Source organism: Neopelma chrysocephalum, unplaced genomic scaffold, assembly GCF_003984885.1.
Source record: "Neopelma chrysocephalum unplaced genomic scaffold, ASM398488v2 Primary Assembly neopelma1_67, whole genome shotgun sequence".
NCBI classification, from domain to species: domain Eukaryota; kingdom Metazoa; phylum Chordata; class Aves; order Passeriformes; family Pipridae; genus Neopelma; species Neopelma chrysocephalum.
In genome coordinates this window covers 7,754,750-7,779,781 of record NW_020897726.1, presented here as the reverse complement: position 1 = coordinate 7,779,781, position 25,032 = coordinate 7,754,750, and the positions used below count along the sequence as shown (strand labels likewise).

Below are 25,032 nucleotides of genomic sequence, written 5' to 3'. Positions count from 1 at the left end.
ATTTCATCATCAATGCCACTTTACAATACTTGTGCCTTACTCAGTTTAAAGTAAAATATTTTATTGGTATGTCCAGTGACTTTCTGACATCCCTGCTCTACTTCAGCTGAAATTATCTGGCATAGCTCCAAAATTAAGGGTTGATTCAAAGTAAAATGTTTTTCTTAATTTAATTACGTCAGAATTTAAATTGTGGTAAAATCCTTAACAGCAGGATCTACAGTCCATTTCTTTGGCTGACTGCAAGCAGAACTGAACATCTGAGATGAAGGAATTGTTGGGACATTTCATTTTCATTTCTGACTAATCTATCGCAAAGCTTATTATTTGTACTAACACTAAACATCAAGTGTGACTGACAAACATTTGACATGCTCCTTAGCTTCAGATTGAAAGCGTTGAATGTAAACCCCTGTCCTTATTCCCAGTTCTAAAAGTAATTTTCTATACGGATCTAGCATGCATTTGTTTTCACTGTTTCTTTAGTTTTCATTCCTTTGTAAATGAGAGCAGAATTGACAGCTTCTAGAGGTTACTTTCAGTGTAGTCATATTAATTGAACTGTATAAAATTGAGCTGTGATAAGCCCTATTATACAAAATAGAATGTTTTAACGTGAAGAATGCTGGACTGGCCCACACAGCTGAACAAAGGAGCCAACAAAGGACACCTTGGCCTGTTTCTCAAAACACTTAACATTTTATTTTTATGCAGAAGTCAAAACCCGAGCAGTATATTTTATTCTTGTGTGGAAATCTGTGTAAAAGGGAGAAACTCTGCTGGTTTTTGAGCTTCTGACATTTTTGAGGGTAAAAAGGCAGCTGGGGTGTGCAGTGGGCAGGGAAGGTGTGTGCGGGGCTTTCTCAGCTTCCAGAAGTGGGCCAGGCAGTGATGACACATACAAAAAAGAACCGCCAATGCCAAGCAAACGTCCAAAACAGCACGATGCAGAGAAATAAGAAACGGGAGGCTTTCCCCATAGAAGCCCTTAAGCCCGCAGCTCCAGGGGGTGAGGAGGCGAGGCCGCGGGGCCGATCGCTGCGGTGCTGTGGGTGGGCGGTCAGTCGGTCGGTCGGTCCGTCGGTCGGTCCGCGCTGTGCGCACCCGCGGAGCGGAGCGAGGGTAGCGCGTCCGGGCCATGGCCGCGGACAGCGATGCGGGCGGCCCGCGGGACCCCGAGCCGGGCCAGCAGCTCCGCGCCCTCTTCTACGCCCTGCCGCCCGGCGAGAGCTCCTTCCGCTCGGTGGAGGAGGTGCCCGACTACGTGGAGAAGGTAAGAGTCCCCTCCTCTCCCACCCCCGGCAGCGCTCCTCGCTCTCCTCCCCTCCGCCCACCTCCGCCTCTGTAAAAAACCACAGCCGGCCAGGGAAACGATGTCCGATGAAAATTAAGGACCTCGTGTTTCTCTGACGGCTTTCTGCCTATAGGCTGCCAGAGTAACCGTGCCCCTTATCTTAATGTATTTTAAATGAAGGCTCAGATGCTTTCTCCTGATACCAGGAGCTAAAGTTTTCAGAGAAGCACCCCAAATATCTGAGGGTTGATGCTAATGTTATATCCATCAGCACTGACAAGCTGAACAGTGACAGCAAACTGAACTGAGTAAACCGGAAAACATGTTTGGCTGTTACCATTCTTAAAGCAAGCAAAAAAGTCAGGTCTCTTTGAGCGCTTAAGGCGCAAGCTCAGTCAAAGAAAGAAAAATAAAAAGTTTCTATTTAAAATAAAAAATAAAGATTGTTTAAGAGAATTTAGAACAAATATTTGTGCTGGAACAGTGCTGTGTCCTAAAGCTCCAATGCAAGAGTACAGAGGTCAGGGGTGAGAACTCCCTTGTCAGCAGCCAGCAGCATATCTCTCCCTCCGCTCCTGCCCTGCCAGTTTATCCACTTCCAAGAAGGTACCTTTGCTCTGTTCTGTCGTGTCTATTGTACGTATCTTGACACTCAGCTCCTGCTGAACCCAGATTGATGTCAGCTGTTCACAGAAACTGCAGATAAATGCTATTTTGCACTTGACAAAGAAAATTTAGCCCAGCTTCACTGAAGATCTGAACTTTTTACATGGGTCTTCATAGTTCTGACTAGCTTCTCTGCCAGGTGTACCTTGGACTGCTGTGCAACAGCTGCTATCAGGCTGCAATGGGGTGTCATGAGTTTTGCAGTGTTGGGCAGTATAACACCGTCAACAGCTTTCTCGGAATTGTAGTATGCAGCAGCCCCTCACTGATGGAAGTTATCAGCAAAGGTTGCCCTTTTGGATAGGGTAAGCAGACAGCTGCTGCAAGCACAGTATGTGCGTGCAGGTCTGGTCGATGGACTGCTGTTCTCAGAGGTGTTTTGCAACTAATCTATAGCGTCACGGTCAAGGAAGACTCTAGAGCTTGATGGTTTTGCCTTGTCAGCTGATATCTCCCTCCAGCTCTATCTACTATCTCAGTCCCTTTTACTGCTCCCACATTTCCAAAAGACTATCATTCACTTTCTTGTCAGCAGCATTCCTTAACATCCCTGGGCTTTCCTCTCCTGTGTGAAATATTAAGCTCAGATCTTGGCCAAACATGTAATTTCTTATACTGGGCACATAGCTGTAAGTTCATGTAAGGATTCTTAATATTTCTTTGAATTATAAAAGTGCCTGCAGACTTATGCTGTTGTAGAGCACTGTTATGAAAAATTTTTAAAGGAGTATCTCACAAAAAAACTGCACTAAAAATGAGTTTCCCGTTACAGTTATACTTTCGTATAATTCCTATCTTGAGTTAGCTGTACTAGATTTCCCTCCTGGCCAGTGCATTTGTTGCTAGAACAGATGTTTTGAAGCTTGGTCATGTGGGTGTATGAAAGTATTTTAGGGGTATAACTGTTTTAACTCTATGGCTTTGGTTTGAGCTTAGACAGCGTTCATCCTTCCTCTTCTGGCCACATTTGTGGGCAGAAGATAACTATCTACAGTCCCTCTCCAGCTGCTTTTCTTGGACTGTTTAGGGAACAATTGAAAGAGCGGCATATCCATTGGAATAATCAGGAATAGATTTAATAGTGAACTGATGAGCCTTTCAAGGAGGGCTTGGAGTGGTAACTCCTTGAGTTGGTAAAGATGGAGATTAGTACAAGCGGATGTTTGAGATCAACCCTACACAAAAGAAAAAAAACCAATTCTAGTGTAGACCTGATATTAAATGAAGGCTTCAGCTCCAATAATTCACACTTTTTAAAAATAACAATCATGATGATGCATGTGTGAAACAAACTACTGATTACATTTGCGTCTCCTAAATAGTGTGTGGGTTTTTCTTTTCTTTTTTTTCCTGAGACACTGTATAGAAGATGGATTTGCATCTTGGATCTGTGATCTGTCATATATTAGACAGATGAGAGTATTTCTAGTACAGTAGGTCACATGGCTACAGCTGTGGGGGTTTGCACCTTCCAAAATTAGACAGGTGGCAGAACCTCCTAGTTCACTCAAATATTCATGCGTTTAGTGATCTGCAAAACTGAGCGCTTGGGAGGTTTAGGAAGTATATGCACTTTTTCAGAGTGGCTACTTAGAGCTAGAGTTTTGTCTGTGCTGTTATAACTAGGCAGGAAATTACAGCAGTGGGTGAAGCAGATCTGACTTTGAGAACCCAATGGTTTGGTTAGCTTAACTTATGCAGCGTACTTTCTGTCTGTGGTTATATTACTTCCATTTTCAGAGACAAGACAGCTCCTGGTCCCTGCATTGTGCTCGTATGTTGGTAGAGTCGTATGTGAAGGCCCCAAGTCCTGTTTAAAACTTGAGCGGATCAGCTGCTACCAGCGACAAGTAGAAAAGCTCTGCAGCAGCGCCCAGGGAAAAGTCACCCTTTCAACTAATCTTCAAAATTCTTGGAAAAGGGGTCTGAATCTTGGATTATCATAATAGAATGTATTTTTATGTGAGTTTTTGTCACATAAATGTGACAAAATGTGAATGTAGAATTCAAACCCCTTGATTTTCCCTTATTTCTGAGAAGAGAGAGTATATTGATTTTCCTTCTGCAGGGCAGAACATTCTGACTTACATATCTATACTGATGCTTGCCCTTTCCTTTTAAGAGCACCCTTTTTGGTATGGGTATAAGATTAGACTCTGCATGCTCTGTTGATTGTTTTTGGTTGCTTTTTATTTTATTTTTTTTTAATTTTCTCATAATCTACAGATAGGCATAAGGAATGCTGCTTTTTGTTTGCCAAATATAGTTTTCCTGAACCATAAATTCATAATTTTCATAATTTCAACCCCAAAATGAAAGCTTTCAATTTAATAAAATTTTTTTCTTTTCTGTTTACTCTCTTGAGAGCCTAAAGACTAAGTTCACATTTAAACTCAATTCACATTTTAGTGTTTGCTTCTAAATAATGAGGCACAGAACCTTCATATTTAGTTTTACTTGAAAGCTGAGAATCTTATGTTATAAGAATCTGGGACTTTAAGAAAATAGAAACTGTTTCAAGAAAAGCAATAAAACTATGAATGTATGCTGAGTTTCAACTTAGAGTATTATTTTTTTGCAACAGTATAAAGCAGAAACTGATTTAAAATGGTCCTTTGCATTCTGAAGCCCTCTTACTAAGTGCTCAGAGTAAGGCTTTCAAGTTATGGATCAGTCATTCAAGTAAGCCACAAGCTAATGTAAATCTCCGTTGAGTGTTTCTGGTGATGGGAGAAGAAAAAAACCCCCAACAACTGGAAACAGAGAGAGAGTAAAACATAGACCAGAAGATGCCAAAAGTATCTGACCTGTGATGCCAACAGTGGCTATTTCTTAACTTTGTGCCATTTTGTTTGTAGCGACAACCGTTGAAAACTGTTGCAAAGCTACCCATCTCAACAGGTTCTTAAATGTCTTCACTGCCACTTAAATATGAAGCAAAAAAAAAAGTAGTGATTAGGCTGGTGAGAGTATTTTCTCTCTTACTGTATCCTTTTTTCCTGAATTACTTGCAGTATCCTGTTGTATTACATCTCATTCTTACACAGTAGGCTCTTTGGGACAGGGAATGCCTTTTCATTCTGTTTGTGCGGCATCTAACACAGTATGATCCTGCTCCATGACAGTAGATGTTATGGTCACATAAATAATACATACTAGCCTTGACATAGTTCATCCCTTTGATCTGCTTTGGGCAAAGCTTAATGCAGTGTATGGTAGACAGGTAGTCATTTCTTAGATGGTAAGGGGTATACCATAAGTTTTTCCTTTTGCAAGCTCCTTGATGGGCAGGAGGTTAAGACTGTCTGAATGTTTCTTTATCCTCCTTGCTATGACACTACATATTTGTGAGTCAAAAAGTGCTGTCAAATGCTTGGCTGTTTCACAGCTTCACAGTGGGAAGAAAATATTTAATGAAGTCGATGAGAAAGCAGTTATAATAGTGTGTATTAGTATAAAGTCAAGTGTTTTAACTGTTTCAGAGATTGCTGGGTAAAGTGAATCATCACATAGAATACAGACATTGTACATTTCCCATTAACTGTTTTCATTTCATGAAAAAAGCATCTTACTTTTTCTGTCCTGAGCCCACTCCATTTGCTGTGCAGCTTCTGCTGTTTCATACTTCAAGCTGTTTGTAGTCTGTGTTAGACCTGGCTCCTAATACTGTGGTCAAGTGTTTCTTAGTTTTTCTTATTAAATATTTTTTTTTCTCTGATGGAATGTACAGCTGTGGTGATCAGTCTTTTTTGATAAATTAGGAGTCTGTTCTTTGATGATATCAATTAAGAAAAGTACATTAAAAGTTTTTTCTACTCAGAAATGAAGTAGCTATATAGAGCAAAACAAAGAAGTATTTATATTTTCCTAGAATGCTTAATTGATTTCAAATGGAAGGTAATGGAGTTTCTTTTTATTTCTTTCCTTATTACTGATTTCAAATATTGAAAGATTTACCACACTGGTTTTCTTGGGTGTTGTTCAGGCTTTATGCATAGGTCTTCCTTTAGTTTCTGAGTTTTTTATGTCATCAGTTAGTACATACCACAAACAGGCTTTTATATGCCTAAAATGCTGTTACAGAGCAAGCTAGGCACCTAAATTAAAAAGTGTCATGTTGATATTAATCTCTGTTCATCTGTTATTGTAACCTAACCCTGTGCTGCTGAAGTTTATGAACTTTCACATTTCCTAGACGCTATAAATCTCTTGCTGCTTGCATGGTTTGAATCATCCAATTCTTCTTCGACTGAGCAATCTGGTCTATATCCATCTTAGTCTCTTTAGTGTCCCAGCCTGGTAGGAATTCCCAGATCATATCTCACTTGGCAACAAAAAATGAGCACCCTCCAAAATGCAATGGCATTTGCACAGGCAACATGCTTCTTCCATTAAAATGTTGTATAGGCAGTAGCAGCCTCTCTCCTACAGCAGTGCAGTTTGGAGGGTTTCAGTCAGTGAAGCTGTATGTGTTTGCAGGTCATTCGAAGAGGGCAAAAGCAGCAGAAGAGTAACAGCTCAAGTTTGGCAGTGTGGTGCCTCCCACAGAGGTGCAGAATGTCTCACTGGTCTTGCCCTGCAAAACATGGTGGGAATTTTTTGCCTTAATATAGTGAAAAAGCAATTGTCTGAACATTTCAAAGGTCACCTAAGAACTTCCTACAGAGCGAGGGATGCAGTTGAAGGAACATTCGCAGACACAGAGATCTGATAACTCCTTTCCATTTTCTTTGCCACAGGCCTTCTAGATTTTGGTGGCAGTGGCTAATATGCTGCCACTGCCTTGTCATTCCTTCCACACATGAAGTACAAGGAGTGTTAGGACTCCATTGTTAGTAAAAAAAGTATATGTTCTACCAATTACTGTTACTCAAGGCTTTTTTGTTTTTGTTGCCTGTGATGATGAAAATTTGAGAACAGGTCTAAGAGTCTTTCTCTGCTGGTAAAAAACGATGTCACTAAAATGTTACCAGTGCTACTACTAGTCATAGCCACACTTTTCACTAACGGGTGCTGCTGTTGTGCATTTTCAACTTGCCAGTTGGTTGGGGATGCAAGGTGGACAGTGAGAATTGAATCCTTGACTAAAGGAGTTTTGAATGAGAAACGTTTAAGTCTTGCTCATCATTATACTTTGTTCAGAAAGGCAGAAAATTATTTTATAGTTAGTACAATCCAAAAAATAAAGGGGAACATTGTATTATTGCTACTTGGTCTGGAAAGAAGGCATGTTGTATTGCACAGATTGGAATGGGCTGTATAGTTACTGGGTTCTCAGATGAAAATGCATATGGAAGAGCTGCTGCTGTCTGAAGCAAAAAGCATGGCAACAGAAATGCTGAGTAGAAATAAATTCACTTTACTATTCCTTTCAGATAATAATGTTGGATGCCAACTTCAGAGGCTGGACACATTCAGAAAACTTTGTACATATCAAATAAAAAACAGATTCTGTTCTACCTTGTGGTTAGAGAAATCCACAAACGTTGCTGTCCTTGCTGATTCACTTGAATATGAGACATATGAGTTTGGAAAGACTTTTGTGTTTTGTTATGATACCTTTTAACAGTTCATGTGCAGAATATACAAAAGAAAACTATGTGGTTGGAGGTTACTGCAATGAATTTATGCTGGTGTTATGGATTAAATGGTAGCTTTGGTTGTTCTGATTTGTAAGAGCTTTATCACAGTAGTAGCTAGTAAGGTGCCAGCCAATCTGAGAAGCATCTGGCTGCATAAACTGCTGCTGGAAAGGTATAACTAATTTTATTTGTGTTGTGACTTCTTTTGTTTCCATCTTTTTTTTCAGAGTATTCCATTCTTCATTACTTTCATTGGGCTGGAATTTGCTGTCAGCTGGATTCAGAAGCGTAAACTATCGGGTCGTATTAATGATGGCATAAGTTCTCTTTCCTTAGGTATCCTGTCTCGACTGCCAGAGTAAGTATATGTATACAATATTAAGATTGCTTTTTAATCACTTAGAAGGAAGAAAAGAGAAATATATATTGAAGTTGTTATTGATAACCCAAAATGATTAAACAAGGCATCTGGATCTTTCTTTATGCAACTTAATTTTAGCTAAGTGTGTAAAGCCTTTCTAATCTCTAAGGCTAAATATGATACTTGGAGAATATTGTTCAGCTCCGATTCTGTTCATCTGGCTGTCACCTTTTGCCAGTTTTGGGATTTCAGCTGACTTGACCATATCTTATGTTAGACTATATGTTAAAATCTGAGTTTTCTTTCGTTAAAATACAGAAAGAAGATAATAAAACAAAACCGACAATCCAGGTCTATTATTTTCATTAGCCTTTAAAAACAAAATTCTGTGCATATAACCAGATTGATAGAATTGCGAATATGCATGTGATCCAAAGTTCTTTGAATGCAGTCATAATCTTGTGTTTGACTTCAATGGAATTGAAGAATTTTTGGAAACATGACCATCCAATCTACTCTCTGATGTAAATGCCGTAAGATTTACCTGAATTAGTTCACAGTGAACAGATTTGTATTTTAAACAAACAGCCACTGTGGGTTAACTGTGGATTCCAGTAAGAGGGAATATAGCAAATTCTTTATATAAATATCTCCAAGTGTTTTTCAGAAGCTCTAATTACTTGTAAGGAATATCATGTTTGAGATCTGCCTTTGCATGATATGAGCTTCCAGATGATAGATTTTATTACATCTTTTTGGATGAGATTACATTTCTATTCCCCATGTATGAATTCGCAGATGACCATCAAATTGTATACAATCTCTTCATTATATGAAGAAAAGTTTTTATTATTTGAGCTTTACTATATGGTATATTTGCAAGTCTTTTAATTATTCCCGCAGTTCTTTTTCTGAATTCTCTGCAGTTTTTCAGCCTTCTTAGTGTTGATGTCTCAAGTGCACTCCATATTTCAGAAATACTACATCAGTGCCAAATAATGAAGTCATTTGTTCTCTATTTCTACTTGTTGTTCTTCCCTTTATACATCCCAGATCCTTTGAGCCATTCTTCATCCCTGAATACTTTTTTTGATTCTGAGGCTTACATTCCTCATTCATAGGCACTATGTTCTTATATTTGGCCATATAGAAATACATGGATTATACATTTGGTCCTCCTGAAATAGCCTGAATCCATGAAATGTTGTCTTTGTTACTTAGAGATCCCTGGTTTTTGTCATTGCAAATTTTATTAGAAATCTTTTCCTTCAATCCAGTACATAGTATGGCCAGTCTTCGCGAACGAAGATTTTGGGAAAGGTCTTTTACCTTTCCAGCCTGCGCAATGGATTTTTTAGGTGAGACACAGCATGCGCTGAACTGAGCCCACCCTTTAATCCTAAAGTTCATCTGCCGGGGCCAAGCGAGCTTGGACAATGGCAGTGAGGTCCTCAGGACGTAGGTTTGTTTAGAGTGACCTTCTCATAGATGGATGGCCTCACAGGGCTAACGGGCTCCATCTGCCCGGGGGACCAGGAATTGAACCTGGGTCGCAGCGGTGAGAGTGCCACATCTTAACCACTAGGCCACCAGGGGTCCCACCTTCAATCCAGATTCTTGATAAAAATACATTAAAAGAGCGCAGCAACAATAAAAAAAAATAAAATTAGCCCTTCTGGCTAGTAGCACTCATTGTCTGAAATGTGTAAACACCCACATTGTAATCTATTGAATGTTAGATATTTAGTTAATTTTTTTAAGCTTTCTAATCAATAAAAATTTTGACAAGGTCCATTTGGTACAAAGACAATTCCTGATGGTTATGTTAGTTATCAGTAATAAATATCATGGATGAAACCTTTTAAGGACACTCTGAAACTCATCAAATATTGGAAAATAAGAGGCATGAGCTTTCAACATGAAAAATATTCAAACATAAAGTAATATCTAAGTTATTTGAGAATTTTGTGAAGCTATTTTTGCAGCTAGTGTTCAACCTGTATTCAAACCATTTTGTTGCTCTTAATCACTTGTGAGCATGATCTGAAAGGAGCAACATTAAACTTTTCATTATGTTTTAAGCTGTGATAAGTATTTATCAATACATTAGATTTGTGTGGACCAACACAACTCTGATACAGCTTCTTCTAGTGTGCAAGAAGCTGATATTGAAATAGTTCAAATGTTGCTTCTTCAACTTAACCCAAATTTTCTACACTTGATGGGTTTACCATTCTAAACATTTACCTTTTTTTTTCTGAAATATTCATAACTAAATTAAATAAAGGGACTGAGATACCCGTAAAGTAAGTTTGAATGGTTTTGCAAGGCCTTTCGGCTTGAAGAATACTAAAACACTTCAGATACACTCTTTCCTAGAAGAAATGCTTGCTAAGAAAACTAGCACTGTGTGTGTGGAACGCAGCTTTGCAAGGTGCTGAGTACTTTTATTATTTTGGCACTCAGTGCTTTGCAGAATTTGGCTTGCAGGCTGTGCAGTTTTCTTTTGCAAGGTTGTTTCAACTGAGTGAACAGAATGATCTTTAAGGACTCAAAGTTTGCAGGATCAGGCAAATCTGCAAGATCAGTACACTTATTTATTGCCACACCAGCAGAAGTCTCTTCCAGGTCGCTTGTGCAGTTGTCATGTCTGGAAATACAAGACCCTCCTCAGTTCATTCCAAAAAAGAGACCTTTAAAACTTTTAGCTTTTTGGCTGAATGTTAAAGAAGCTGGCAAAATATAGGCTTCCTAAATTATTTAATCTCATGTTAATATCACAATTCTAATGATGACTGCTTAGTGTAACACCTCTTTTGTAAGTAAGAGGAGTTGTGAATAACTGACTGGCTAAAAAGGCTTGAACTGAAAAAAACAGAACAGTTTACCATTCTGTCTTCTGCTTCCATGGTGTGAAAGAACTGGGTCAGAAAAAAAAGGACAAAAAATAGCACAGGCAAAATCTGTTGCTAAGACTTTCACTTCAGTCTTTCCCTTTCAGGCAGAAAAAAGGTAGGGAAAGCTGACAGTAACTGCTAAAACAATATTTCAGTAGAACCCACAGCATCAGGGGAAATAGTAGTGCAAATCATTAACAGCTGAAGGTTAGATTAACACACCATTGATTGTATCCTCTCCCAGGGACTAATTTTCATTTTCTCAACTAGCAGCAATGGTTTGCCACTTCCTTAAAAAAATCTGTGGTTGAGTCTAAAATGGTGGGCTTCAGTCTATTAGTTAAAATGAAGCTTCAAATGTGTCATTGCAAAGAGGTCTTTACATTTAATGAAAAAATTAGGAGTCACAAACCAGATTCAGCCTCTAAGTATTTTTTTCCATTTCACAGTCTGTATAACAGAAGTATTGTGTATCTTGAGGGAAAACAGTATTTATTTAGTGTTTCATACCTAGTTGTTGAGAAAGTGCAAATCATAAATTGTTGATATTTGTATGCCAAATATTAAAAATGTAGGTACAAGAGGAAAAGTCTAATCATCCAAGGCAATGTGTTTTGTTTTCAGGCTTATTAGACTCAACAGCATGTAGTAAGTTGAATTGCTTTGTATGTACACATCATCTCTTATAAAATAGCTCATACATTTCTTGAATATAATTTTCTCTGCCTTAATGCATTCTATGCATTCCTCTGCATGTATGAATACTAAATGTTAAATGCAATGAAAAGTAATTTGGGGGAAAGGGAGAAACTTGAATTAGTAAGCTTATTCCCAGCATCCTAAATGTTGGTGGTTAAAAAATTTCTGAGAACTTTTATTCTAAATAAATAAATAACTTTTCTAGCTAACCATTGCCAGGAGACTTTAAATGCTGCTGTAAAAATATTCTCCCAAGAGAAAGTTTATTTTGGGTATAAATATCTACTATACAAGTATGTGCATTATTTCATATTGACCCAATTCTTCTTTTAAAGCAGCAGAACATAAATCAAATCAAAAAAAGTGTTGGGGGGATAACTGAGGTAGGTACATTTTCAAACTAGTTGGGAAAGTCTCCATTCTTTATGTTCATGCTCAGTTGCCTATTTTTAGTGTTCAGCTCTGCAATACAATTCAACAGGGTATGAGTGTTCATATATATAATGTCTAACACAGTTTGGTCAATCCAGTCTGCAATGAACTTCTTAATTTCTAAAGAGAACATTACAATCTGTATACATTATTTACTTTGATTTTTGAATCAGAGGAAGTTAGATTTCTCTGAAGTGTTGAACATGAGAATGGAATGAGGAAATGCTTTTTGATTGGTTATTACTATTGTGTATCTTAAGATATCTACACATCAGCAATAACTGAATCAAAGGAGTATAAATCCTCTTTCTGCTGTAGACCAATGTATTCAGTTTTTTTACATCATTTGGATTTTAAATAATCTTTTTTTCAGAAGCTGGTTTGAAGAGGCAGTTTCATGTAGATTTTAGACCAGCAATGTTGGTCTAAATGAAGCACCTTTGACTGGCTGATACTTCTGGTTGCTCTTTCCTCCCTTTGTACCTTTGCTCTCCTTTTGCCAGCATCAGCATTTGTGTTGCCCTGTGGTGAAGTGGCCTAGGAAGCAGGTCCAGAACCTCCCCATCAGAGTGGGGGAGGCTGCATCAATTCTTACTGTGTCTTTGCAAAATCTTGTGCTAGCACAAGAAATGGGCTTGGAAAAATGCAGACAGGGTCACAAGACAAGAAATTCTCAATGCGTTTGTAGCATTACTGAGTTATCTGCTTTATAGCATATGTAAAATTGTAATCTGAAACCAAAGGTTTTCAATTTTTATTAGTAACAACATGCAGAGCTGATTAGCATACCCTCAGTTCAAGTTGGTGCAAGCTGTTCACAACCCTGTGGAGCCAGCAGTGTCCTGACAGAACAAAAAATAATTGCTTGCATGGATTTATCCATTTAAAGTATGTGCTGGTTTCCTGAAGTATCTACTAGATACTTCATGTGTGACTATGGAAAATTATAATCTCATAAATTAGTGATTGCATTTCGTAGAAGAAAATTTGATACATGCAGTTTCCCATAAATTATATTTTCACTTCCAGACTTATTAGGTTCATTTTTTTTCTCCACATCTGTTTGACTAAGGCTTTGGACAGATGTTTGTTTAGAGCATGGTCAGATGTGTTGCTTCTGATCCAGCTGCCCCCTCAGATCTGCCAACATAGCTGCACATTTAATTGCTCCCTAACCCAGTCCTGACACGCTAAAAGCAGAAACAAAAGCCCCCCAAGAACTATAAAAGAGGTGTTTAAGCTCAGCTGCATTCATTTTGACAGAGCCAGGTCAGGGAGCAGCTATGCATGCAATTATGCTGGCAGGTCTGAAGGCTGGTAACCACCGTACTTAGGGCAGTGATGAGCAGATGGGGCCAAACTGGAAAGGTAATCACTTAACCTGGTTAAATGGGAAGTAAAGCTGCTGCACCGTGCCCTTAAACCAACCAAACTTCTGGCAGTTCTGTCTTTCCTGTACTCACTTACGTAGTCCTCCCTTTCTCTTGTGTTGGTTCAGCTGCTCATCTGATCCCAAGTGGAATTATTTTGGTTCACTGTGTGAGAAAAAGGTATTTGCTTAAGGCAGAGAGACAAGCAAACTGTCTGGGGGTGGGAATGGGGCAGCCAAGAGCTGCTAGACTGTAGGTTCAGTCTCTATGGAGCCTGCAGTCATGATCATGCCTGTGGCAGCTAGCTATGGCAATTTAATACACTATCTGTCAATAGATGTTTCCAAAAAATAGAATTTTTAATAGGTAACAAGCCTGGAGAGGCAGAATCTACTCACCTTCCCACACCACCCACTCTACAAGTAGCACTAGGTAGTTATATATTTCATGAGAGCACCCTCCTGGCTTCACTATCCCATATACACTGTTAATTGTTCCCACATTTTGCCAAAGGTCACAGCCCTCACAGCTTTGTCAGAGGAACAGGTTTTGAAATAACTCAGTAATCTTCTGTAGGTAAAGCAGTCAGAGTAGGACAAACAAATTGAGTAAGAGGGTAGCGCTGTGCAGCAGAATCTGGCAGGATTTTCAGCAGGCGAACCTGACCCTGGAAGGAGACTTTCAAAAATTGTTCAGTTAAGCTCATGGCAGTAACTGTCTTACCTGAACAATTATTGTTTGTTCTAATTAGTTGTTTGGGTTTTTTTAATCTGGTTTGCATTGGTGAATTGAGTAGGACTGAATCAGCAAGTTAGTAACTCCTGTGTGGATTAAATATCCTATCTTCTTATTGCATCAGTTTAATACAGTTTTATAAATTTGGTGTAAATCATGCTGTGTCCTCCAGCAAGTCCAAATCCAGCTGTGCCCAGTAAAGATGCAAGTGCGTCCTATCTGCTATCTGGTGCACATCACCACCTCCCTAATCCCCTTTCACCATCTGCATTTCAGTGGTGAATCCTTCCCAGACACACTAGTTTAAATCTCTTCAGAGATTTAACCTATAGAATTTTGGTACTCTGGTTCCATTTGTTTGAAGCAGGCTGGAGAGCACAGGTGTGGACATGGCTGCTGTCAGGGCACAGAAGTACCAGTGAGCAGCTCTAAACAGTGCTACTTTGTGGTGATGACTAAGGAAAGCTCTGAGCCAGAATTTAAAACTCTGGACTTTCTAATAAAATGGCATATAAACTACCTTACATTAAAAGTAAGGATAGGGTTGGGATGTTCTCAAACTAATTTACTGAAAGAACTGATAGTCTGTACCTACCATAATGTGCTAGAGATTGCTGTATTTCACACAAACCTGTCAGGGATCCAATTACTCTTTTAAGTTGTAACCTCTTATACACAATGCATGTTTGTCTGCATCCTTAGTATTGCATCATTGCCTTTTTTCTGTACAGCGGGGTGAGTAAATGGGTTGGTGATCGCCCATTCTTAATGTCAGAGCCCAGCTTTGCACCTGCAATATCTTTAGAACAAAGAGAAGCTGTCAGAGTTAATTTTCAAATATACTTGTGCTCTTCTGTGAAAGTATATACTGTGAACTGAATTTACCCTTATTGAAAATATGTTCTTGATTAAGTTCAGTAGTCTCTGTAGCTCACAAAATATACCAATTTCTCAAATCCCATAAAGATTTTTCATTCCATGTTTCTGTGTTTTGATTGAAGATAAATTGTGTTTTCACACATTTTGAAAAAAACTCAAAGAAACTACTTCTGTATAGAGTAGCTTTCTGACTGAAGCACATCTCTGCTAAAAGATGAATTAAGCTTAAATCAGGATTCCACTAGATGGAGCACAGGAGTAGCATTTTTAGAGCTGGCCAACGTAGTTTCTTGGGTCAACACTTAGAAGTTATGGAAATGGGGGAAAAATGTCTCAATGATTCTGTAAATCTGTGTTACAAATCTGAAAAGAACAGACTTTCTTCACCACTGTGTATCATGGACAAAAGCAAACTGTCTTTTTAAATGTTCAGAAGTATGACCAAGGGAGTTCAATATAAATTCTCATGTAAATGTTTTTCCTCCTTTCACCATCTGAGATGCTATGATGTCTCACAGAAGCTATTTCATTGTACATTTACAAACCATAGGAACTGTTACGGGTTCCTTTAGTTCTTCTGAATCTATCTAGGATAATCTGAGTTCAATAGAATACCCTTTTCTCTTTTCTCATTACTTGTTTATATGTGACCTTTGAGAATATTATAGGCTTGTTCCCAATTAAACTTTAATGCAAATTTTCTCACTTCAGATCAAAATCAAACCTCAAATGAAAAGAAGTTCTAACCAGGTGGTTGTATGACACTCATATGGTGATATTTGTACAAATCAGGTCCATTGCCTTTCAGGAGATGACATTGTAGGATCTTCCAGTATTGTGTATCCTGAAGTTACTGGAACAGAATTGACTGCCCAGTGTGCTGGTATAACTTCCATTCTCATAGAAGAGGAGGAGTAAGCTGCAATGGCAGAAGCTCAGATGTACTGAAGGTTTTAAACTAGGATTTTTAATCTTGTAAAGATAAAATGACATTAGAAGTACCTAAAGAGATTGCATAAACTTAGGGCATAATGTGTTACTGTGGATTGTGTCACTAAAGGCAGTGGAACTTCTCATGAAAATACTTAAGTTGTACTGCATTTTTAATTGATTGCTTATTTATGTATGAATTAACAAAGATAAACAAGTGACTTGAATTATGTAGCAAGACTTGGACTTAGGAATAAAAAAATGTACCACTGACTTCTGTTATTTTTCTTCCAAAACCTGTAATTTCATGTTTTATTCCACCTACTACTATAAATGAATATTAATATCATAAATTAAAGGATATAAAATCAAGTGCAACAGGAATAATTTTGGTGAATGAAAGGTCAGCTTGGTCAGGCAAAATAAAACTAGTAGGGATACCTGAATCACCTGCATTTGACTTCATTTTGCATTTGATATTTTCTTTTCTACTTGAGGAAGACTGGAGGTTTGTATTGTTTAGGCTAAAATACTGGAAAAGAAAGCCATACTAAGGAAGACGAGAGGCTTTGATTCAGCTCTTGTGTCTGGTGGGAACATTTTCTCAAAATGTAGGTGCTATTTCCTGTAATCAAGGGCTTTCCAGAGCCTGATAATAATTTCCCAGCTGTATCATTTTGGTGAATTATTTTTTAGCCTTGGGTTATTTCATGACTGGTTTTGCATATTCAGAATGGGAGAAGAGATCGTATTCATCCTGATGATAGAAAACAGGGAATAGAACTCCCACAGCTCCCTCTCCCTTTCCCTCCACCTTGTGGAAAGTTTGGCTTTGTGCTAAAGCGTGAAAAAAGCCTTGACTGCAGTGTGTCAGGCATATTTCAGCTCGATTTGTGTCAACCCTAATAAGTCAACTGACAAAGTAATAAATTGGGTGTCTGTTCAAGACCTGGCACCTGTACAGGAAATAAAAGGGGATTTCAGTTGCAGGTTTGCTTTGTTTTGCAAATGGTCCTTTTCTCGAGGCTTCTCTACCTCCTTCCCCCCTTCTCCTCTTTACTGAAATCATGTTATCAAAATGGTTATTTCAATTTTGACTGGAGTCAGTTTTTCATCTGGAAAAGAAAGCTCTATTAGTATCCTTGGAAATGGAAATCCTTATGCTTTCCACTCTGAAACAAAGACTTACAGAGCATTTAATTATTCGTGTATCCTGCTGTTACATAAATGGTCTGAATAATTTCAAATTATTGAGAAACTGCCTTTGTTCAACATTTTGAAACTTTACATTCATATAGTTCAAATCAGGCTAGGAAAACAGAATTTATTTAACCCAAGGAAACTGTATTAGTAATCTCTCACTATTTTTCATAATAATATAACCTTATGACCAGGGTGTCTTAACATGTTTCCCTCTGTGTCTGACCTCCAAGGATGCAAGTCTGTTACAGCCCTTGAGAGCAGAGCCTTTGTAGGTCCAGCTGTAGGGTTGTGTTTTTAGCTCAGGGGCACCAGGTCAGTTCCCAGTGTGACGTGAGGTGGTGACTGCAAAAGTGGTAAGAGCTGAGGCAGTTTCCTTGGGGTATTCACTTTCGGTCCACAGATCTTCCTCCATTCTTGGAAGAGAGACAACAGCTCCTGTCTCTGCCCCTTTTCCTTTTTGGTAACTATCCTGGGCACCACGGAAGAAGTTTTCTAAAGGTGTGGTTTCAGGCTCTATGGCTGATCTGTGAGTTGGAGGAAGCAAAAGAGGACCTTATATTCTTTGAAATGGGCAGCTTTCTTTTTTTCCAATTAATTTCCTCCACCTTTTCCCTCCTTCATTATCCCATAGGGGTCTACCATAAGTAGATCTTTATTTCCACATGGAGAGTTCATCTCCCAGAATTTCCTTCTTGGACTTTTTTAATTAGAGGAAGTGATAATCTGACCCAGTGGAAGGTGAAGGGGGAAATGATTTATTAAAAACAAATATTACCGACACTGAGTAAAGTACGTATGAACTTTGGAAACAAGGAGATGAGAACTGTCTCTCAAAGTCAAAACAGTTGCCTAAGTGCACTTTGCGTGTAATAAGAAAATTTTCAGCAACAATGTTCAAAATCCAAGAAAATAAATCTATTGAATGTATATAATAAGGTTTTATATACAGTCTGTTTTAGGATTTATTACTCCTTATGCAGAGGATTGGACTAGATGAAAAAAGTCTTGCCTATCCACTTCTGTCACATTTATGGTTATAATATGTAAATGAAGAAAAAATTCTTTAAGTTCTCTTCAGTATTTTCAAGAAGTGAAAAAGGAACTTGAGGGAGAAAAAAGGGGGAATATAAACCTTTAAAACTCCAAGTGAACTTCCAGAATTGTAATTGAATGCAAGCTCTGGCCTTTCTTATCTGTGACACTGTAAATTTTTAAAAAATACTTAGCTAAGCAACTCTTCTTTCTCCAGAATTGCATAGTAATATGATAAACTACTCTAAATTAATTATGGTAATCAGCTAATGTTATGTGCTGTAGAGTTGTTATTCAAGCATGAAGGAAAGAATGTGTAGCAAATTATATATATATAAAAATGTGTTGCAGGGTTAGCTCAAGTGTTACACCTTGGCCTCAGCCTGTGGAAAAAAAAAAAGGACTCAAGGGTGAAATACTGAAAGCTGATCAAAAATGGAGGAAACCTTCCAGGTCACATATCTTTGGATGTACTGCAAAGGCATTATGTGTTAATAAAAGCAAAAGAATAAAGTAAGAAAACAGTACCTAATAATAACTGATACTCTATGTTGCAAGAGGTGTTTTAAATTTCCTGGTCATTGAAAATATGTTAGGAAATGCCCGTTTCTTTGTGTTTGAATAATATCAGCTCCCTTCTGACCTGTTGTGAAAGGAATTGAAAATTTATACTGAACTTTACAGATTCCTCATGAGGTGAATTGCAAAAATCTGGTTGGACACATATAATCTTCTTTAAAAATATTTATAGAACACAGCTCTTATGAAAATTAAACATGTTCCAGGTGCGTATGGTCCACTTTCTGGGCATAGCCAATTTGTTTTTGAAGTTGCAGACACACCTGTCCTTGCTAGTCAAGAGACGTTCTTCATGGGTGTGAGCTGCTGAAGTGAAATTCCACCATTTTTTGTTGTATTTATCCAAGAGAAAAACGGATATGATTATAGGAAAGGTAGGAATGAGTTGCAGATAAGAGATGCGCCTGGCTGTGGAAAAGGTATTAGCTCTCTTCTTCCTGAGCAACAACAACTTGTAATGCTTCAGCTCTCAGTATAAAGTGGTGGATGTGATGCTATAATGCTTGCAGGCTAATATTGGGAATTTGGGATTTTCAGATGACTTTGTTCCTCTTTAATAGAGAAAGTAGCACCACGGAAGCTCAAGGTGTTTTCTTCTAGCCTTATTCAAAACACTTATGGGAAGAGGTGCTAATGCCGGAAGTATAAAAGCTGCTGCAAATCCTGCTGCGGACTATTTGCTTCTAGGAAAATGCCAGTTTAAATATATATCAATCTGCAGTTGAGGCACCATTTCACAGCTACCTAAGCCAATTGTCACCTGGGCTACCCCAGTGCCTACAGCTTCTGAGCTCTCATTTGCTGTGTTTAAAGCTTCCTGATCCATCCAAAAACTCACCCAGCAAAACCAAAGCAATTTGTTGGACATGGCTCAGGCTCCCAATTAGTGAAATGAGGTGGTGGGGTACTGAGGAAAGGGTGTGACTCTGGCAACTCAAATTTGCATTATCCTGAGCAGCTGTGGAGAGTTGCCACTGGGTTTGGCCTGCCCATCCCAAAGCTACTTTCTTTCTCCTTCTGGTCTTAGCTCTGGTCTATGTTAGGTCAGGGATAGCTACTCAGTCCTTGTAGTCCAGGACCTCAGAAGGAACAAAAGCTGCTGTCTGTGGGCTTTCCTGTCTTTGCAAATTCATAATTTCTTCTGTCTTTTTCTGGCAACCCTGCCATTTCTCTCTTCTTTTCAAAGGCACTGGGCTTTAGCTCCTCCTGCTGCGTTTATCCTCTTTTAAAGTGAAGTGATATGCTGATCAGATTGAATATTTTATTGCTCCCAAAAGTCCTGTCTTCCCTGTCCTTCCTCATAATGGAAGTAGTCAAAGTATTTTAATGTCTTACATTGCTGTTTGAGCGTAATTGCTGCTCCACTTCAGTCACTTCTGACTTGTTAGTTAGCAAGGATGAGTTTCTTTCAGATTTGGGAAAATAGGAACACCATAGCACCTGCAGAGCACAGGAGTGCTTCAGCCCTTGAGCATGCCTAGTGGGTGGTGAGTGGGTGAAAGTTTGATTTAGAAACCTTGTAGACGTTAAGCAAAGGTTCCACTGAAGTAAATAGTAGTATTACTTGACAAGTTTGCAGAATGGGGACATTGATTTTGTGTGTTACAAAAAGACTACCAGCTGAAAAATAGTCAATATATAGTAAAAAGGTTCTGAAATTAATATTGACAAAATTATTGATAAAACATTTTGAATCTCTATTTCAGTGTTTTATTCAGAAGTGTTGACTTAATTAGTTACATCTATGTATGGAATAACTACAGACTCTTTGAACTGCCCTGGGACTCTCCATGGACGTGGTATTTGACACTTTTGGGAGTGGACTTTGCATACTACTGCTTTCATCGCATAAGCCATGGTAAGATTTCACACGTTTTTCATGTTTTTAAATACAAAATATATGAATTGTCTATTAATAAAATGAGGTATTTGTTTTTGTTTCTATATGTATTCTACTCTAAGCACATATAGCTGCTCTTCTTCTCAAAGGTTAGCAATGACACGCTTTGAGCATAGAGAACAGTTTACACATCATACTCAGTATAGTAAACATGATTTTGTGAAAGGAAGGAGTATCATTTTGAAAGTACCACAGTACTTCAGAAAGTGAAATATCGTAAAAAAATAGTAAAGAAAAAATAGTAAGTACATAAAAATTAAAATAGAGAGCAGTAAAAAGCAAAGTAGCCAAAATAATGGAGCTTGTGTAAATCATGCCAGTTGTTTCTGTACATATATATGGTGAAAATGTAATAGTATTGATCCCTGTGTGTCTGTCTTGTTACATATTTCTGTTTTGTAGTGACAACATATTTTTACTCTAGCCTTTTATACGCTATCTGAAAATGCAGTAACACTAATTGTGGGCCTGATTGAAAGTCTGTAGCAATGAAATAAGAATCTTCTTGTTCTTTAAAAGACTTTGGACTGGACTTCTCAAAGCAGAGCACCCACTGCTCACAGAAGCTGTGAGATCTGGTAATGGTACTTTATGTAATGTGCTTTCAGAAAGGGAGAATGCTTTGATGCCAATAGGTCAGCGGAATATATGGAAGTAGGTAAGAAAGGAGCCTGAGCTGCTGCTGCAAGGAGTGGGAGGGAGGAAGGGTCCCTCCCAGGTGGAGATGGCAGGCGAGCGTGAGAACAATGCAGGGTGGGTGTAGGGGGATAACAATGGTGGGGGGACAGGGAGGGAGGCGAGGAAGCAGGGGGAGCTGGAACAATGCATTGGGGGGGACATCACGGCTGGAAGCTGGGAGCTCCGCGTGGGTGTACGCAAGACTGGAAATATGCTTGACAAACAATGACATTAACAGTGCTGGCAGAGCTACAGCCTCAGGCTGAGAACTGGACCAGAGCAAGAGGCTATTCCTGCACTTTAAAATAAAAATAATTGTCTTCAAGTGTTAGAAAATTGCTAGCTTGGCTGTGCATTCACTGGAGTCAATGGTAAAATTCCCACTGGCAGAGAAGGGAACAGGGTCGTCTCTGGGCTCCCTAAAGCAATTGGATGTATTTCTGCTCCTGCAGCAACTTTACACTGCTCTTCTCCGTTTTTCTATGTTTTGAGGGGATTGCACACTTTGAAATTAATCTTAATGGGTTTTAGAATTAAAATACAAACCAATTCTATATATAATGGAGTTGAGGAAACTGTAAGAAAATGCTCTTCTCTTAAGAAGGTCAGTGCTGATCTATTCTATAAAAATTTACTCTTTTTCGGATTACAGAAATATTGTTCACTGTTAGATCTCTGCTACTCAGCAGGGAACTGATACAACATTGTAGAAAATCACTCTAAATGGAGATTTTAGTTTAACCAGCACTCTTTTCTCTGGTCAAACAATGATGGAATCTGTAGCACAGCAGCACAGCTGTGAAAGTCAGCTGCATTGGAAGTTGCTGAGGAAATTTAAGTGTAGGAGATGGTCTTAAAAGTCCTGAAAAATACCTTGGCATGTTGAGAAGGACACTGGAAAAGCCTCTGGTACAAGCAGACAAAACACACCCTTGCACTAGAAAGTGTGATAGGGCTTGGTAATTCAGGCTTGGATCCTAGAGCAAAGTTAAAAATTAATAGCACATGTATATCCCAGGAAATTCAAGCTATGTGAGTTTATGTGTGGGGATATAAATAATAGCGCTAATTGTTTCAAACTGAAAACCTAAAATTCAGATACAGTTTTCTGTTGTTTCTTAATACTTGATATAAGTTTTATACAAAGAATTATCATCATCATGTAGTTTTTCCTAGGTACAAGCAATAATTTAGTAACTCAACCCCCTGACCTTTTTACTACCTTATTTCATGTTGCCCATGCAATGCATTGGATTTTGCATTCTACTATTTCACAAATAGTCTGAATCATTATGGATTTTAAAGTTTCTTCTGTAGAAGAAACTCTACTATGCAATATCAAATTTTTACCCAGGATTTGGGGAAATATTTTTTCCTCTTCACTATATGCATGTAATAGCTATTATCATAAACTGAAGTTCTACAGCAACAAAAGGAAGTATTTTTAGGTGTGATCTCATTTTGCGAAGGATAGAGTTATTCTAAGTATGTGCTTGTATTTTCCATTGTTTGCAGTAGCCCCTAAAAGGTTAGAAAATAAAATGTTTCAACACTTATTCCAGCGTTCTTCTGGGTCTGATCCAAAAGCCATGGCAGTCAACGGACTATTTAGCCACTGCTCTTTTTTTTGTGGCATTTAAATAAATTTCTAAATCAATGTAACTTTTCCCTTTGTTTCAGTAAAAACACCCATTTTTAGGCTGTACTACTAAAAAAAGTAAGCTGTAAAATCACAGGTTTTATTTTAAACATTTTTTTTTTCCTAGGGAAGGATATGTGTGGGTTTGAAGGATTTTTTACCAGATATTTTAATCTAGCATATATGGATTACTCCTCAAGTTTCCTCTCCAGGTGCGGAGTCCTTGCGGAGTTATTCCTGCTAGTAAGGGGGGTTCGGTGGTCCCAGAGCAGTGCCGAGCCCCAGCCGTGGCCCAGCACACTCTTCCCGCGCCCTGGCCTCACAGATACTCCTGTTGCAGACAAATGACAACGGCAGTAAGGAATTTGGAGGCTCTGTAAACTAATTTCTTCAGCAGCCACACCTTTTAATCAGGGGAGGAAATCTAGAGAATTCCAGATCCATGCAAAAACAAGGGAGTGGGGTGGAGCCCAGGTCCCAGCTGCAGGGTAGTGGGGTATCTGGTGGTGGATTCTAGTGTGGGGGGCTCTGCTGGGTCCTGGGGCACCCCTGGCCAGAGCAGGTCCCTTGACAAGGGCTGTGCACTCAACCCTATGCTCCTGTGGGGAATAGTGGGGAGCTGTAAAGCTCTGGTCCTCTTAAAGGGAGTAGTTTTTAATCTACGCTTCATAAGGGATTGTGTCCTGAAGAACAGAGTGGGTTTGTATCAGCCAGGGGACCCTCCTCTCCTCTTTCAGGCCCTGGAAGAAGCTGTCCAAGTCTGGCAGCCAGCGGGTTTGGAGAGAGAGCCTGTCTCTTTTTACAGCAGCTTCCAACACCTCTTCTTTTGTTCTCCTTTGCTGCTGGGGAATTTCCATTGCTTCAGTGTCCCTCCCCTTAGACAACCTGGGAGAAGCGAGTTTCCTTCAGCAGGGCCAACCTCCGCAGCAGCTGCATTGTTCTGCCTGGGCCCCGGTGGCCGGTGTCAGCCGCTCGCCCCATTGTCCGCTGGTGGCTTCCAGCCGCCCTGTGGGATACGTGACATGGTCCCTGTCAGCGAAAGGCCGAGCCAATATGAACTGATGGTTTGAGTTACATCAGAGGTCATAAAATAGACCTCAACTGATGAGTATATTCTCAGCAGATTCCCCAGCTGCTACATAAAATTTTGAGTTAATGGTGTGTCTCTTAGTAATTCTGAGTTTATTTATGGTGGATGAGAAATGAGCCTTCTGCACCAGGTGTATTCTAGAGCAATAAAGTCCAAGCTTCTCAGATTCCCCCATCCCACAGGAGTGACCTTTTGGCCAAGGCCAGCTTCTGAAGGGGCAGAGACAAACAAAGAAATCCTGAAAACTCACTTCAGCATTGTCCTTGAAAAGACCGTGCCTCAGACTGTGGCAAAGTGTCTCAACTGAGAATGTTGAGGATTTTTCTTTCTAAGATTTCCAATAATTGGAAATTTTATGAACTTTTCATGTCCTTTTTTATAGATTTTTTTTTTTAAAAAAGGATATTTCTCTTAGCTATGGCTTACATTGCTTCTGCCTCTTCTCCCAGTGAGCAGCTTTTGTTACAGTTTCTTCAGCAGCAGAGCTGACTTCACAAGTTTCTGGCTGTTCTTTCCTACACCATTCTGCACTTCGCAGCCCACTCAGTCCTGAAAAAAATATCGTGCATGGAGACTGTGCATAAGATCACTGAAATAGTCCATGTTAAAAAAACAAGGTTGCGTTGCATTTCTTTCCTAACAATTCAACTAGTCCAGTAGTCATAGGGGTCAACTTAACCATGGAGCAGGACATAAGCCAGACTTACTACCAGAGAATCTATGGGATAAGTGGAGACTTGCGAGAGAGCAGACAGAATTTTCTTAGTCAGGAGTACACAGACAGGTAACTCATTACTTTATGAGGAACCAGAGTGCATAAATTGGGATGGGTGTCTCAAGATTCGTGCCATTAAAATGATTGGAATGTGCAACAGTAAAACCCAGTCCTATTCTTTCTGATAATGATATATGTATTGTGTAATAATAATCCTAATGTGTTATCACTTTTGACAGCAGTGCAATACTGTGTTTACTGTTGCACGAGGACATGATTTTAAACTTGTTAGAGGAAAAGACAGCAGGGCTCAGAGTCTCTTCACGATCTACATTTGCTGATCATTTTTGG

At 39.0% G+C, this 25,032-nt stretch overlaps 1 protein-coding gene across 1 annotated transcript in view; it reads left to right on the top strand.

Moving 5' to 3' along the window:
• Positions 1-1,138: 1,138 nt before the first annotated feature.
• The window catches only part of AGMO (alkylglycerol monooxygenase), a 187,949-nt gene continuing 164,055 nt past the window's right edge, over positions 1,139-25,032 (top strand). Inside the window, exons 1-3 of the mRNA XM_027684772.1 lie at positions 1,139-1,273; positions 7,770-7,900; positions 20,366-20,517. Of these exons, the coding sequence (XP_027540573.1) occupies positions 1,139-1,273; positions 7,770-7,900; positions 20,366-20,517 (418 nt within the window). The remainder of the gene's footprint in view (positions 1,274-7,769; positions 7,901-20,365; positions 20,518-25,032) is intronic.